The sequence below is a fragment of the Salmo salar genome, chromosome ssa15 (genome assembly GCF_905237065.1).
Source record: "Salmo salar chromosome ssa15, Ssal_v3.1, whole genome shotgun sequence".
Taxonomy (NCBI): Eukaryota; Metazoa; Chordata; class Actinopteri; order Salmoniformes; family Salmonidae; genus Salmo; species Salmo salar.
The window spans coordinates 57,610,793-57,624,431 of record NC_059456.1 but is presented as its reverse complement, the minus strand read 5'-3'; the positions used below and the strand labels follow the sequence as shown (position 1 = coordinate 57,624,431).

Sequence of the window (13,639 nt, the reverse complement as noted above, 5' to 3'; positions counted from 1 at the left end):
TGTACGTGTGTGTATGTGTGATGTGCACGTACCTGCGCGTTATATTATATGTACAACCCTGTTAACCCTGTGCTGACCTGAAGGCCGTCGTACATCTCCAGCTGGCGTCTCTTGAGCTCCTTCCTGTTAGCCTGCTCCTGCCTGCGGTGTTCCAGCACAGTGTCTCTGACCAACCTGAAGCCCTGGATCTGCTCTAAGCGCTCCCTCCGCTGGGCCTCCTCCATCACCTGGTCCTTCAGAACAGGAACCTCCCGCTGCCTCCTACACAGCAGAGCACAGCATACCGGGCAACATGCTTAGTTAGGTAGAATATCTGGGGCCATATGTATCAAGCGTCTCAGAGTAGGAGTGCTGATTTAGCCTCAGTTTTGCCTTTTAGATCATCATGAAAAATTACATGGACAGAGGGGACCTGGGGCTGGATTCACAAAACATTACTTACGAAAAAACGTAAGAACTTTAAGGAAAAAAATAGGAAGTTCACAAGAGAGTTCGTAAATGCAATTCCTCAAAATGTTCTTAGGAATTTGTAGTTTTCTTAGGAACTTCGTAAATATCTTTCTTAAGAACTTCATAAATATCTTATGTGGCATTGACATTAGTAACGTGCTTGAAACCAATAAATAAGCGTATGTGACAGGGATGATCGGATTTAGTTATTTAGTTATTTTTCACACATTATAGCCAACGGACTAGCTATATTAAAATCAAAAACGGATAACCAAGAAAAGAGATTGAAGTGAAGGTGGAGGAAATAGCAGCCAGGAAAAGGTTGCTGTTGGGGAGACTTGATAACTGTAGGGTCACTGCAGAGACCAAAAAGAAAGAATGGGCGAGTGGCCGAGTCTGTCTCTGCCATCAGGGGTATGGCAAGGGACAGTGACGCCGTAAAAAAGTAGTGGTCCGACATCAAGTCGGCTGCTAAGAAGAAGGGAAATGAGAGACCATTCATGTAGACAAGCTGGAGGAGAAGGTGTCGTCCATCATAGAGATGGTGGTAGAGGGACTGCACGACCGGTAAGTTAGTTAGCTAGGTTAGCTAGAATATTGTAATATATTGTTAATTACTAGCTAGCTAGGTAATGCATGTTTCATTTGTATTCTTACTGTATTTAAATATCCGGTAGCCAACTGTGTCTGTAGCGCAAGAAAACTTTCATGGTTACAAAAGTATCCATTCGTCTCAAAACAAGGGTTTAGCTGTCCTAAAGTTAAGCACATTTCCAAGAAGAAATCTTAAAGCATTATTTTCAAGAATCCCATTTCTTCTTCACTTTTTTCTTAGGAAAAAACTTAGGAAAAACCTTAAACATTTCCAATAACTTTATTTAGGAATAGCAACTTTGCTTAACTTTCTTCTTAAGTCTATAGTTAAGGAAAACATGGCAGTTAAGAAGAAATATCTTCTTAAGAAGGTTTTGTGAATCCGGTCCCTGATCCTAGATCAGCACTCCTATTCTGAGACTGGTACATACGGCCCCACAATGGTCTATATGAAACAGACATATATGAAAGACATTGAAACAGAAAACATTTCCTTACCATAAGCATTTATCTGAAGTAAGACTATGATACAATTTGAATTTGAATACTAGAAAAATAGTAAAAAGTAGAGGGAGCAAGAGGGCCAAAGAGACAGTGGGGAGGACAAGTAGAAATAGGAATGCAAGGATTAGGAGAGGGAGTACAAGAATGATCAAAATGATAATCCGAGTACACATTCCCCTCCCCTCCATAGATGAACTCATAAACTGCATATCATTGACCTTTCCTTGTCTCCTATCCTAGATCCTACAGCCCCTCCCAACACACACACACACACACACACCCTCTGTCCCTCCCTCCCTCTGAGATGACCATCTATCCTCATACTGTACGGAAGGATAGATGATGCACTAGGCTGGTGTATGATGAGATGTCAGAAATAGACTGTAGGATAGTGCTGCAGAGTCGAGGTGGCTGGTCAGGGCCAAGTATGACTGAGTGTAGTATGTCTCCTGGGGCCCGGGGAGGAGAGGTGAGGTGGGTGAGGTATTTAAATGTAGATTAGAAAAGGCTAAATATGGCTGTCTATTTCCCATACACTGACCTTGATTAAGGGGGGGGGGGGCGTGATGGGAGCTAATGGACTTAGGATGGTTAATGAACATCACCCTCTCTGCCCTCTGAGTGTGCCTGTGTGTCTGGAAGAGTGTGTGTGTGTGTCTAGAAGTGAGTGTGTGTGTGTCTGCAATTGTGTGTTTGCAGGTGTGTGTGAATCAGGTGAGTGTCTACAGCCATTAACCAGAGGAGCAGACGGCAGACACACACACACACACACACACACACACACACACACACACACACACACACACACACACACACACACACACACTGGGACAAAGGGGGTAAGCTGGAGAGGGGTGAAGAGAGGGGCACGTCTCACAGGAGTGGCGGGCTCATTGGAACCCCAAAATAGCTCCTTAATTAATAAACCCAAATATCATCCCATTTATCATGTAGAACCAGCAGAGAGTAGAGAGGAGAATTTGAGAGAGAGGAGAGGATAGAGGAGAGGAGAGAGGAGGAGAGAGGAGAGAAGAGATGAGAGGAGAGAAGATAGGAGAGAACAGTGGAGATTTGTATAAACCTCTCCTACATTTGCAACATTGTTTCAATATTCAAATTCCATCTCCAGCTGTCCCATAGTGATGAACGTGTCGGGACGAGACAGACAGGCAGGCAGAGTGAGCACTTTTTCTATGCAAGGTGAAATTGCGCCTCATTAGTAAATCGTTATGGATGTATCCAAATAAATGTCACTAGAAAACAGCTTAAACAAATACAAATGCAGCTACATTGTTGTTAGTCTGGCTGCACTGTTTGACGTAACTGTAAGTTAACCGTAGTTGGCTAGCTAGCAAGCAAGGGATAAGAACGTTGCCAGTCAGTATGGCAATGGAACATTTAGAACGGACTACTGGATCACGTCCATAGATACAGAACAAAAAGACTGAACGACTGGGTCGCGTCTCTAGCAACCGAAACCGATAGAACGAACAACCAGCTGGCTTGGTTAGCAACCCTAGATTTGTATCGGGACTACATCTCGTGGAAGGATGAAATTAATCAAATAATCAAAATAAAGTTTTTAATGAAAATTTGTCAAGCATTATTTAAATATGTTGGTAACCAGTTGTATAAAAGTGATAATCCCCTCAAAGCCTGTGCATTTGGAAAGTATTCAGTCCCCTTGAGTTTTTCCACATTTTGTTACGTTACAGCTTTGTTTAAAAATTTATCAAATAGTTTTTTGCTCATAAATCTACACACAATATCTCATAACGACAAAGCAAAAAACGTTTATTTTTTATTTTTTGCAAATGTATTTCAAATAAAAAACAGAAATATCACAGTTACATAAGTATTCAGACCCTTTACTCAGTACTTTGTTGAAGCACCTTAGGCAGTGATTACAGCCTCGAGTCTTCTTGGGTATGACGCTACGAGCTTGACATCTGTATTTGGGGATTTTAGGCCAAAGAGTTCAATCTTGGTTTCATCAGACCAGAGAATCTTGTTTCTCATGGTCTGAGAGTCCTTTAGGTGCCTTTTGGCATACTCCAAGTGGTCTGTCATTTGCCTTGTACTGAGGAGTGGCTTTCGTCTGGCCACCCTACCATAAAGGCCTGATTGGTTGAGTGCTGCAGAGATGGTTGTCCTTCTGGAAGGTTCTCCCATTTCCACAGAGGAACTCTTTCAGAGTGACCATCGGGTTCTTGGTCACCTCCCTGACCAAGGCCCTTCTCCCCCGATTGCTCAGTTTGGCCAGGCAGCCAGCCAGCTCTAGGAAGAGTCTTCGTGGTTTCAAACTTCTTCCATTTAAGAATGATGGAGGCCACTGTGTTCTTGGGGACCTTCAATTCTGCCAAAATGTTTGGGTACCCTTCCCCAAATTTGTGCCTCGACACAATCCTGTCTCGGAGCTCTACGGACAATTCCCTCGAACTCAGGGCTTGGTTTTAGCTCTGACATGCACTGTCAACTGTAGGACCTTATATAAACCAATATGTGCCTTTCCAAATTATGTCCAATCAATTGAATTTACCACAGGTGGACTCCAATCAAGTTGTAGAAACATCTCAAGGATGATCAATGGAAATAGGATGCACCTGAGCTCAATTTCAAGTCTCATAGCAAACGGTCTGAATACTTATGTAAATAAGGTATTTGTTTTTTATTTTTAATACATTTGCAAAAAATTCAAAAAACTGTTTTCGCTTTGTCATTATGTGGTATTGTGTATAGACTGATGAGGGAAAACATTTACTTGATCCATTTTAGAATAAAGCTGCAACAAAACAAAATGTGGAAAAAGTCAAGGGGTCTGAAAACTTTCCGAAAGCACTGTATTCAGCAGTACCAATATATCCTCCAAACAACGGCTTCGAGGGCATTATCACTTAAATAGAGGCGTGTAATCTTGTCATGCTGTTGTTTAAAGCTCTAAAGGAAGCTGGGGTTGCAACCCCAGAGAGGACCAGAAAGAAAAGCTAGCGAGGCTAAACCTGCTGATGTATGGAGACTGGGAGGGCTGCTGAGTAGAGGCAGGCAGGCAGGAACAAACAAACAAAAACACACACACACACACACACACACACACACACACACACACACACACACACACACACACACACACACACACACACACACACACACACACACACACACACACACACACACACACACACACTCTCTCAAGGAAGGAGAGCTAGTAGACAGAAGACAGTCTATCCACTATTGCCTTCAGCAGAGGAATATTAAACAGTGTCTTCAACAAACACACTGAGTAATAGTGTCCAGGGCTCAGCTACAGATTGGAATTATCCCCCTCTCACCTTCTACCCCTGTGACTCTGGGTCAATAAAATGTGTTTCTCTATACATGACAGAGTCCACAGAACAGCTGCATAAAACTCCATTGATTATAACCCACTATCTATGACAAGGAAGGATAAAATGTGAGGGTGCATTAGACAGTGATCGCACGCACAACAGAGAGCCATGGTGCAGATGAAAACAGCTTGTCCAGTGACAGCAGGAAATGAGCCAGGCCTGTGTATCACCTCCAGACCCTGCAAAGAGGGACCTATACACTGGACTAGTCTGGGGTGGTGAGGGGACACATCACATTACTGTGGGTTACTGAGAGAGGAAACTAGGGTCATAGAGGGGACTGGAGATGAAGGGGAGAAGAGGGCAGGACAGCTGGTTAAATGGCTTCAGTGGATTGTACTCTATGGGTCAGGGAGACCCCTTTCCCTCTTACCAAACTGGAAAAAACATATCACCAAAAGCAGTAATGTAGAGAGAGGAGAGAGAGAAGAGAGAAAGAGAGAAAGAGAGAGAGAGAGAGAAGAGAGAGAGAGAGAGAGAGAGAGAGAGTGAATTATACAGAGAGAGAGTGAGAGACCTGATGAAGGGGGTGTAGTCCATAGGTAAGTGGTGCTGGGAGGGATCTGGTTGGCTGAGGAGAGCCAGCTCCTGATTGGACAGACTCATATGAGCATCAGGGGACTGGGGGTGGATAGCTGCAGGAGAACCAGAAAAAGACACAACCCTAAACATACTGTTCATAACAGGTGACCATTCCTTTCATCAACTGTTCCACAAAATACTGTATAAAATGAAATACTCAGAGATGTGTAGGTGAGTTTGCAGAGTGTGGTACCTGGCTCTCCACTCTCTGTCCCATCAGTGGGTGTGTCTGCATTGGCCCCACGTAGGAGTTTGTTAATGAACTGTAGTCTGGACTGGAGGGCCTTAAACACATTACAACATCCTCAATACTGTTACATATCTATTACTATTGATTAATACTCAATCACCACGTAATGAGAGAGAGAAAAAAAAAGGAGGGAGATACTATAGAGTTTGTTCTACCTTGATACACCTGCCAGGCTCAGCGGTCTCCCAGGCCTGTTTCATAGCTCTGATTTCATCCAGTCTCTCTGTGTCCTTCCTCACCTCGATTACCTCCGCATCACACTGGTCACTCACCACACGCAGTGTCCAGTAAGGCTTCGACTGATCCAGGCTCTACAAACACACACATGCACGCACACACATACACAAATAGCCTTCATAAGCTTCAGAGTGAGGTTACAGATATCTCCCAATATCTCTTTCTTATGGCGCTATAGCCAGCCAGTCTTGCATAAAGAGAGAAGAGACACAGCTCCAAGTCATGATGTATTCACCTGTCTATCTCATCCTCATTTCATCTATTCACAAATCATATCCTCTCACCCTCTTTTAGCTCGTGCTGCATCAACGGTGCAGCAAAACGGATACGTCAAAATGGAAATTTAGTCAAGGAGAGTGCATTTAGAAAAATCTGCCTTTCAAATGGCATTGTCTTTAGTGGTTGTGACAAATAGACAGTGGAGAAAAGCAATTACAAAGGGAGCGGAGCATGGTCAGAGCTACAGCTGTAGTTAGATCTATTAAAACAATACAGGGATGCCTCCCGTGTGGCGCAGCGGTTGAAGGCACTGCATCGCAGTGCTAGAGGCCTCACTACAGACCCGGATTCCCAGGCTGCAACCGGGAGACCCATGAGGCGGTGCACAATTGGCCCTACGTCGTCCGGGTTAGGGAACGGTTTGGCCGGCATGTCCTTATCCAATCGCGCTCTAGCGACTCCTTGTGGTGGGCCAGGTACATGCATGCTGACTCCGGTCACCAGTTGTATGGTCTTTCCTCCGACACATTGGTATGGCTGGCTTCCAGGTTAAGCAAGAATTGTGCCAAGAAGCATTGCGGCTTGGCGGCGTCGTGTTTCGGAGGACGCAAAGCTCTCGACCTTCGGCTCTCCCGAGTCCGTACAGGAGTTGTAGCAATGGGACAAGACTAACTACCAATTGGATTTCACGAAAATGTAGGAGAAAAACAGGTAAAAAGTATATATATATATATATACAGTACCAGTCAAAAGTTTCAACACACCTACTCATTCAAGGGTTTTTCTTTATTTTTACTATGTTCTACATTGTAGAATAACAGTGAAAATATCAAAACAATGAAATAACAATCATGTAGTAACCAAAAAATGTGTTAAATCAAAATTGATTTGAGATTCTTCAAAGTAGCCACCATTTGCCTAGATGACAGCTTTGCACACTCTTGGCAATCTCTCAACCAGCGTCACCTGGAATGCTTTTCCAACAGTATTGAAGGAGTTCCAACATATGCTGAGCACTTGTTGGCTGCTTTTCCTTCACTCTGCGGTCCAACTCATCACAAACCATCTCAATGGGTTGAGGTCGGGTGATTGTGGAGGCCAGGTCATCTGATGCAGCACTCCATCACTCTCCTTCTTGGTCAAATAGCCCTTACACAGCCTGGGAGGTGTGTTTTGGGTCATTTTCCTGTTAAAAACAAATAATAGTCCCACTAAGCACAAACCAGATGGGATGGCGTATCGCTGTAGAATGCTGTGGTGGCCATGCTGGTTAAGTGTGCCTTGAATTCTAAATAAATCACAGGCAGTGTCACCAGCAAAGCACCCCACACCATCACACCTCCTCCTCCTCTATGCTTCACGGTGGGAACCACACATGCGGAGATCATCCGTTCACCTACTCTGCGTCTCACGGAGACACAGAGGTTGGAACCAAAAAAAAAAAAAAGTGGACTCATCAGACCAAAGGACGGATCTCCACCGGTCTACTGGTGTTTCTTGGTCCAAGCAAGTCCCTTCCTCTTATTGGTGTCCTTTAGCAGAGGTTTCTTCGCTGCAATTCGACCATGAAGGCCTGATTCACACAGTCTCTTCTAAACAGTTGATGTTGAGATGTGTCTGTTACTTGAACTCTGTTAAGCCTTTATTTGGGCTGCAATTTCTGAGGATGGTAAATCTAATGAACTTATCCTCTGCAGTAAAGGTAACTCTGGGTCCTCCTTTCCTGTGGCGGTCCTCAGGATAGCCAGTTTCATAATTTCTTTTTGATCTTTGCACTCCGGTATCTCTACTTGCACATTCATCTTCTGCACATCTATCACTCCAGTGTTTAATTGCTAAATTGTCATTATTTCGCCACTATGGCCTATTTATTGCCTTACCTCCCCTATCTTACCTCATTTGCACACACATTTGCACACACTTTTTCGATTGTGTTATTGACTATGTTTCTTTATTCCATGTGTAACTCTGTGTCGCACTGCTTTTGATTTATCTTGGCCAGGTCGCAGTTGTAAATGAGAACTTGTTCTCAACTAGCCTACCTGGTTAAATAAAGGTGAAATAAAAAAATAAAAGAATAGTGCTTGATGGTTTTTGATACTGCACTTGAAGAAACTTTCAGAGATCTAGAAAAGATCTGCATTGACTGATATTCATGTCTTAAAGTAATGATGGACTGTCGTTTCTCATTGCTTATTTGAGCTGTTCTTGCCATAATATGGACTTGGTCTTTTACCAAATAAGGCTATCTTCTGTATACCAACCCTACCTTGTCACAACACAACTAATTGGCTCAAATGCATTAAGGAAAGAAATTCCACAAATTAACTTTTAACAAGGCGCACCTGTTAAATGAAATGCATTCCAGGTGACTACCTCATGATGCTAGTTGAGAGAACGCCAAGAGTGTACAAAGCTTTGAAGAATCTCAAATATATTTTGATTTCTTTAACACTTTTTTAGTTACTCCGTAATTCCATGTGTTATTTCATAGTTTTGGTATCTTCACTATCATCCTACAATGTAGAAAATAGCAAAAATAAAGAAAAACCCTGGAATAACTAGGTATCTCCAAACGTTTGACTGGTACTGTATACCCAATACAGGGATTGAGATAATAGAATAGACTTATTAGGTTAGTCAGAGGCTTTTATCCAAAGCTACAGGTAACACAACCATTTAGTAGATGCACAACTAATGCTTGAATCCTAAAGAAACAAAGGAACAACTAGGTTATTATCAAGTAATGGCCATATTTCGCTTTATAATGTCTATGTAAACAGCGTAGGGTATAATAATCAGTGGTGGTCAGCTGTCAGTTGGTGGTGTTACCTACCGTTTCCATCCTGGAGCCAGGCTTGGCTGGGGGTTTGTCCTTGTCCTTGTCACCTTTGCCCTTGCGACTGCCCTTGGGGGTGGATGACTTCTGGCTCTCGCTGCTCTGGGCTTCACCACTTACCGGAGTTGCCGGGTCCTCATGCTTCTCCCCATGCACTATGACCAAGGACCAATGAGAAAAGAGGTCAACGATCAGATGGTCAGTAGCAGGACAGATACACGCACTGAACCTATCAATCAAATGAAATCAATCAAATGTATTTGTATAGCTCTTATTACAAATACATACAGGGGCTTGCGAAAGTATTCAACCTTGGCATTTTTCCCATTTTATTGCCTTACAACCTGGAATTAAAATAGATTTTTGGGGGGTTTGTATCATTTGATTTACACAACATGCCTACCACTTTGATGATGCAAACAATGTTGAAACAAACAAGAAATAAGACAACAAAAAAAAAGAAACTTAAGCGTGCATAACTATTCACCCCGGAAAGTCAATACTATGTAGATCCACCTTTCGCAGCTCTTTGGAGTGTACGGCCTAAAGTAGTCCTTTGGACAGATACTCCAATCTCTGCTGTGGAGCTTTGCAACTCCTTCAGGGTTATCTTTGGTCTCTTTGTTGCCTCTCTGATTAATGCCCTCCTTGCCTGGTCCATGAGTTTTGGTGGGCGGCCCTCTCTTGGCAGGTTTTTTATGGTGCCATAGTCTTTCCATTTTTTAATAATGGATTTAATGGTGCTCCGTGGGATGTTCAAAGTTTTGGGTATTTTTTTTATAACCCAACCCTGATCTGTACTTCTCCACAACTTTGTCCCTGACCTGTTTGGAGAGCTCATTGGTCTTCATGGTACCGCTTGCTTGGTGGTGGCCCCTTGCTTATTGGTGTTGCAGACTCTGGGGCCTTTCAGAACAGGTGTATATATACTGAGATCATGTGACAGATCATGTGACACTTAGATGGCACACAGGTGGACTTTATTTAACTAATAATGTGACTTCTGAAGTTAAATGGTTGCACCAGATCTTATTTAGGGGTGTCATAGCAAAGGGGGTGAATACATATGCACATACCACTTTCAGGTTTTTATTTTATTTTTTGAAACAAGTTATATTTTTCACTTCACCAATTTGGACTATTTTGTTTATGTCCATTTCATGAAATCTAAATAAAAATCATTTTAAATTGCAGGTTGTAATGCAACAAAATAGGAAAAACGCCAAGGGGATGAATACTTTTGCACTTAGCAATCCAAGCCTTATAGATACATTGGTATTCTAATAACTTCTTAGCCTTGATTAGAGAGTATTCTGTGCATTATTCTGTGAGAGTATTCTGCACGTTACTCTGTGAATTATTCTGTGAGAGTAATCTGTGCATTGTGTATCTGACTTGTTTAGGTCTATATTCCTGTCAAGGTCTGATGCCTTCCTGCTGTTTACACAGTGGAATCACAACACATGGCAATGATCAAGCCATTCCAAACAACATTTCCACAAGGGAACGCCATTTGTGCAATACCATAATTGCTTTGAAAAACAACCAACGTGCATTTCCAATTCTGCTTGACAGGGAATTAAATGAAAAGCAATTATCCAGCCATTAAAATTATGCAAAATTGTGTTTTTAATCAAAAAGTATTATGACCAATTTAGTCATTCGCATTAGTCCGTTCACACTCTATTGAGTAAAGATTAAGCGTACAACACAACACACGTCAGTGTGTGTGTTGGAGACAGAGTGAGTGCTAGATGGCACTGTTGCACAGTGTTGGCTACTACTACTGTAAATCAATGCAACACTACTGCTGCTATTCTCCAAGTCCCCCTTTTCCAATAGAAATGCTTGATAATACCTCATTTTAATTGACAACCTGTCACATGTACTGAAGGGGTTGATAACTACAGAACATGATGCTCACCACACCCAGCCATTATGATCACAACTCAACACCACCAATAACATCTCTATCCAGTAAAAAAAACGCTGTTTTCACATTTAATAAAAGTCACTCTGTTTTGTCCATGTCACAGACAATAATATCAAGGAAGTGAAACCATGGCAATGGCTAGCAGTGCTGCGCCACAGACCTAGCTTGGAAATCGCCCTGTAGTACAGCGCATTCGGAAAGTATTCAGAACCCTTGTAAGGGGTGCGTACTGGCGGCAGAGAAGTCAGACGCAGGAGAGCAAAAACTGTTTCCAACGGCGCAGTTTAATAATAAAAACCACCGGAAAACAGAACAATCAATAAATGGGTACAAAACCCGATGCACACCAGACATAACGTGCACAAGCACTTACAATAAACAATACCGGACAAGGACATGGGGGGAACAGAGGGTTAAATACACAACATGTAATGATGGAATTGAAACCAGTGTGTGGGAAGACAAGACAAAACAAATGGAAAATGAAAGGTGGATCGGCGATGGCTAGAAGACCAGTGACGTCGACCACCGAACGTCGCCCGAACAAGGAGAGGGACCGACTTCGGAGGAAGTCGTGACAACCCTTGACTTTTTCAACACTTTGTTAAGCTACAGCCTATTTTAAAATGGATAAAATATTTTTATCCCCCCCTTATCAATCTACACATAATACCCCAAAATGACAAATTAAAAAAAGGTTTTAGAAATGTATAAACATGTGTAAAACATGAATATTCAGACCCTTTACTCAGTACCTTGTTGAAGCACCTTTGGCAGCGATTACAGCCTTGAGTCTTCTTGGGTATGCGCTACCGTCATTGTAAATAAGAATGTTGTTAACTGACTTGCCTAGTTAAATTAAGGTAAAATAAAAAATTAAATAAAAATACAAGTTGGCACACCTGTATTTGAGGAGTTTCTCCCATTCTTCTCTGCAGATCCTCTCAAGCTCTGTCAGGTTGGATGGGGAGCGTCACTGCAAAGCAATTTTTCAAGTCTTTCCAGAGACGTTCGATTGGGTTCAAGTCTGGGCTCTGGCTGGGCCACTCAAGGACATTCAGAGACTTGTCCTGAAGCCACTCCTGTGTTGTCTTGGCTGTGTGCTTAGGGTCGTTGTCCTGTTGGAAGGTGAACGTTCACCCCAGTCTGAGGTCCTGAGTGCTCTTGGAGCAGGGTTTCATCAAGGACCTCTCTGTACTTTGCTCTGTTCACCTTTCCCTTGATCCTGACTAGTCTCCCAGTCCACGCCGCTGAAAAACATGACCACAGCATGATGCGGACACCACCATGCTTCACCATAGGGATTTCCTCCAGACATGACACTTGGCATACAGGCTAAAGAGAATCTTGGTTTGATCAGACCAGAGAATCTCGTTTCTCATGGTCTGAGAGTCCTTTAGGTGCCTTTTGGCAAACTCCAAGTGGGCTGCCATGTGCCTTTTACTGAGGAGTGGCTTCCGACTGGCAACTCTACCATAAAGGCTTGATTGGTGGAGTGCTGCAGAGATGGTTGTCCTTCTGGAAGGTTCTCCCATCTCCACAGAGAAACTCTGGAGTTCTGTCAGAGTGTCAATCGGGTTCTTGGTCACCTCCCTGACTAAGGCCCTTCTCCCCCGATAGCTCAGTTTGGCCGGGCGGCCAGCTCTAGAAAGAGTCTTGGTGGTTTCAAACTTCTTCCATTTAAGAATGATGGAGGCCACTGTGTTCTTGGGGACCTTGAACTCTGCATTACTTTATTGGTATCCTTCCCCAGATCTGTGCCTCGACACAATCCTGTCTCGGAGCTCTTCCGTTGTTTGGTTTTTGCTCAGACATGCAGTCAACTGTAGGACCTTATATAGACCAATATGTGTCTTTTCAAATCATGTCCAATCAATTGAATTTACCACAGGTGGACTCTAAACAAGTTGTAGAAACATCTCAAGGATGATTAATGAAAACAGGATGCACCTGAGCTCAATTTCGAGTCCCATAGCAAAAGGTCTGAATACTTATGTAAATAAGGTATTTGTTTTTAATACATTTGCAAAACATTCTAAAAACCTGCTTTTGCGTTGTCATTATGGGTTATTGTGTGTAGATTGATGAGGAAAAAAATGTCTTTGATCAATTTTAGAATAAGGCTGTAACGTAACTAAATGTGGAAAAAGGGGTCTGAACATTTTCTGAATGCACTGTATATACAGTGTGGAAGATTTATTTGTCATCGGTATGTACACTTATATCCAACCTGTATCCTAAAGAGAAAATAAACTTTGCCCTCCTTTAAGTAAACAAGCAGTCATGTTTCAATCACATGCATCAAGCAGCCCATTTCCTAGTCATTTAACCAGGACCAAGTCAATGAAGAACCTGCTATCATTCTCAGTGTATTGAGGTGTTGGCTGAGGGGCTTCAACGGCCAGTAGCAGCTACAAAGAGAGCATGTTGTAACCATGAGCTGTTCCCACACCGCTGAGACACAGAGTTAAACTGGGCGAAATTAATTCACTTTCCTGCTGCCAAGATATTTCCCAGGGTACCAGGGGGCAAGAAGCCAACTTAATTTGACTTCATGACCCAGTTTCACTGGCTTATTGGAAAACTAGGGGGGGGCACACACACACCCCTGCACACACTGAAAACTCAGTAACCCAGTCATGTGT

The 13,639-nt window shown here is 42.8% G+C and overlaps 1 protein-coding gene across 2 annotated transcripts in view; it reads right to left on the bottom strand.

The window, feature by feature from the left end:
• Window positions 1-13,639, bottom strand: part of adgb (androglobin) — a 116,991-nt gene that overhangs the window by 643 nt on the left and 102,709 nt on the right. For both annotated transcript variants that reach the window (XM_045695892.1, XM_045695893.1), the window contains 5 exons: window positions 9,059-9,216; window positions 5,922-6,077; window positions 5,710-5,800; window positions 5,452-5,569; window positions 78-261 (listed from right to left, as the gene is read on the bottom strand). In XM_045695892.1, coding sequence (XP_045551848.1) covers window positions 78-261; window positions 5,452-5,569; window positions 5,710-5,800; window positions 5,922-6,077; window positions 9,059-9,216 — 707 coding nt within the window. The remainder of the gene's footprint in view (window positions 1-77; window positions 262-5,451; window positions 5,570-5,709; window positions 5,801-5,921; window positions 6,078-9,058; window positions 9,217-13,639) is intronic.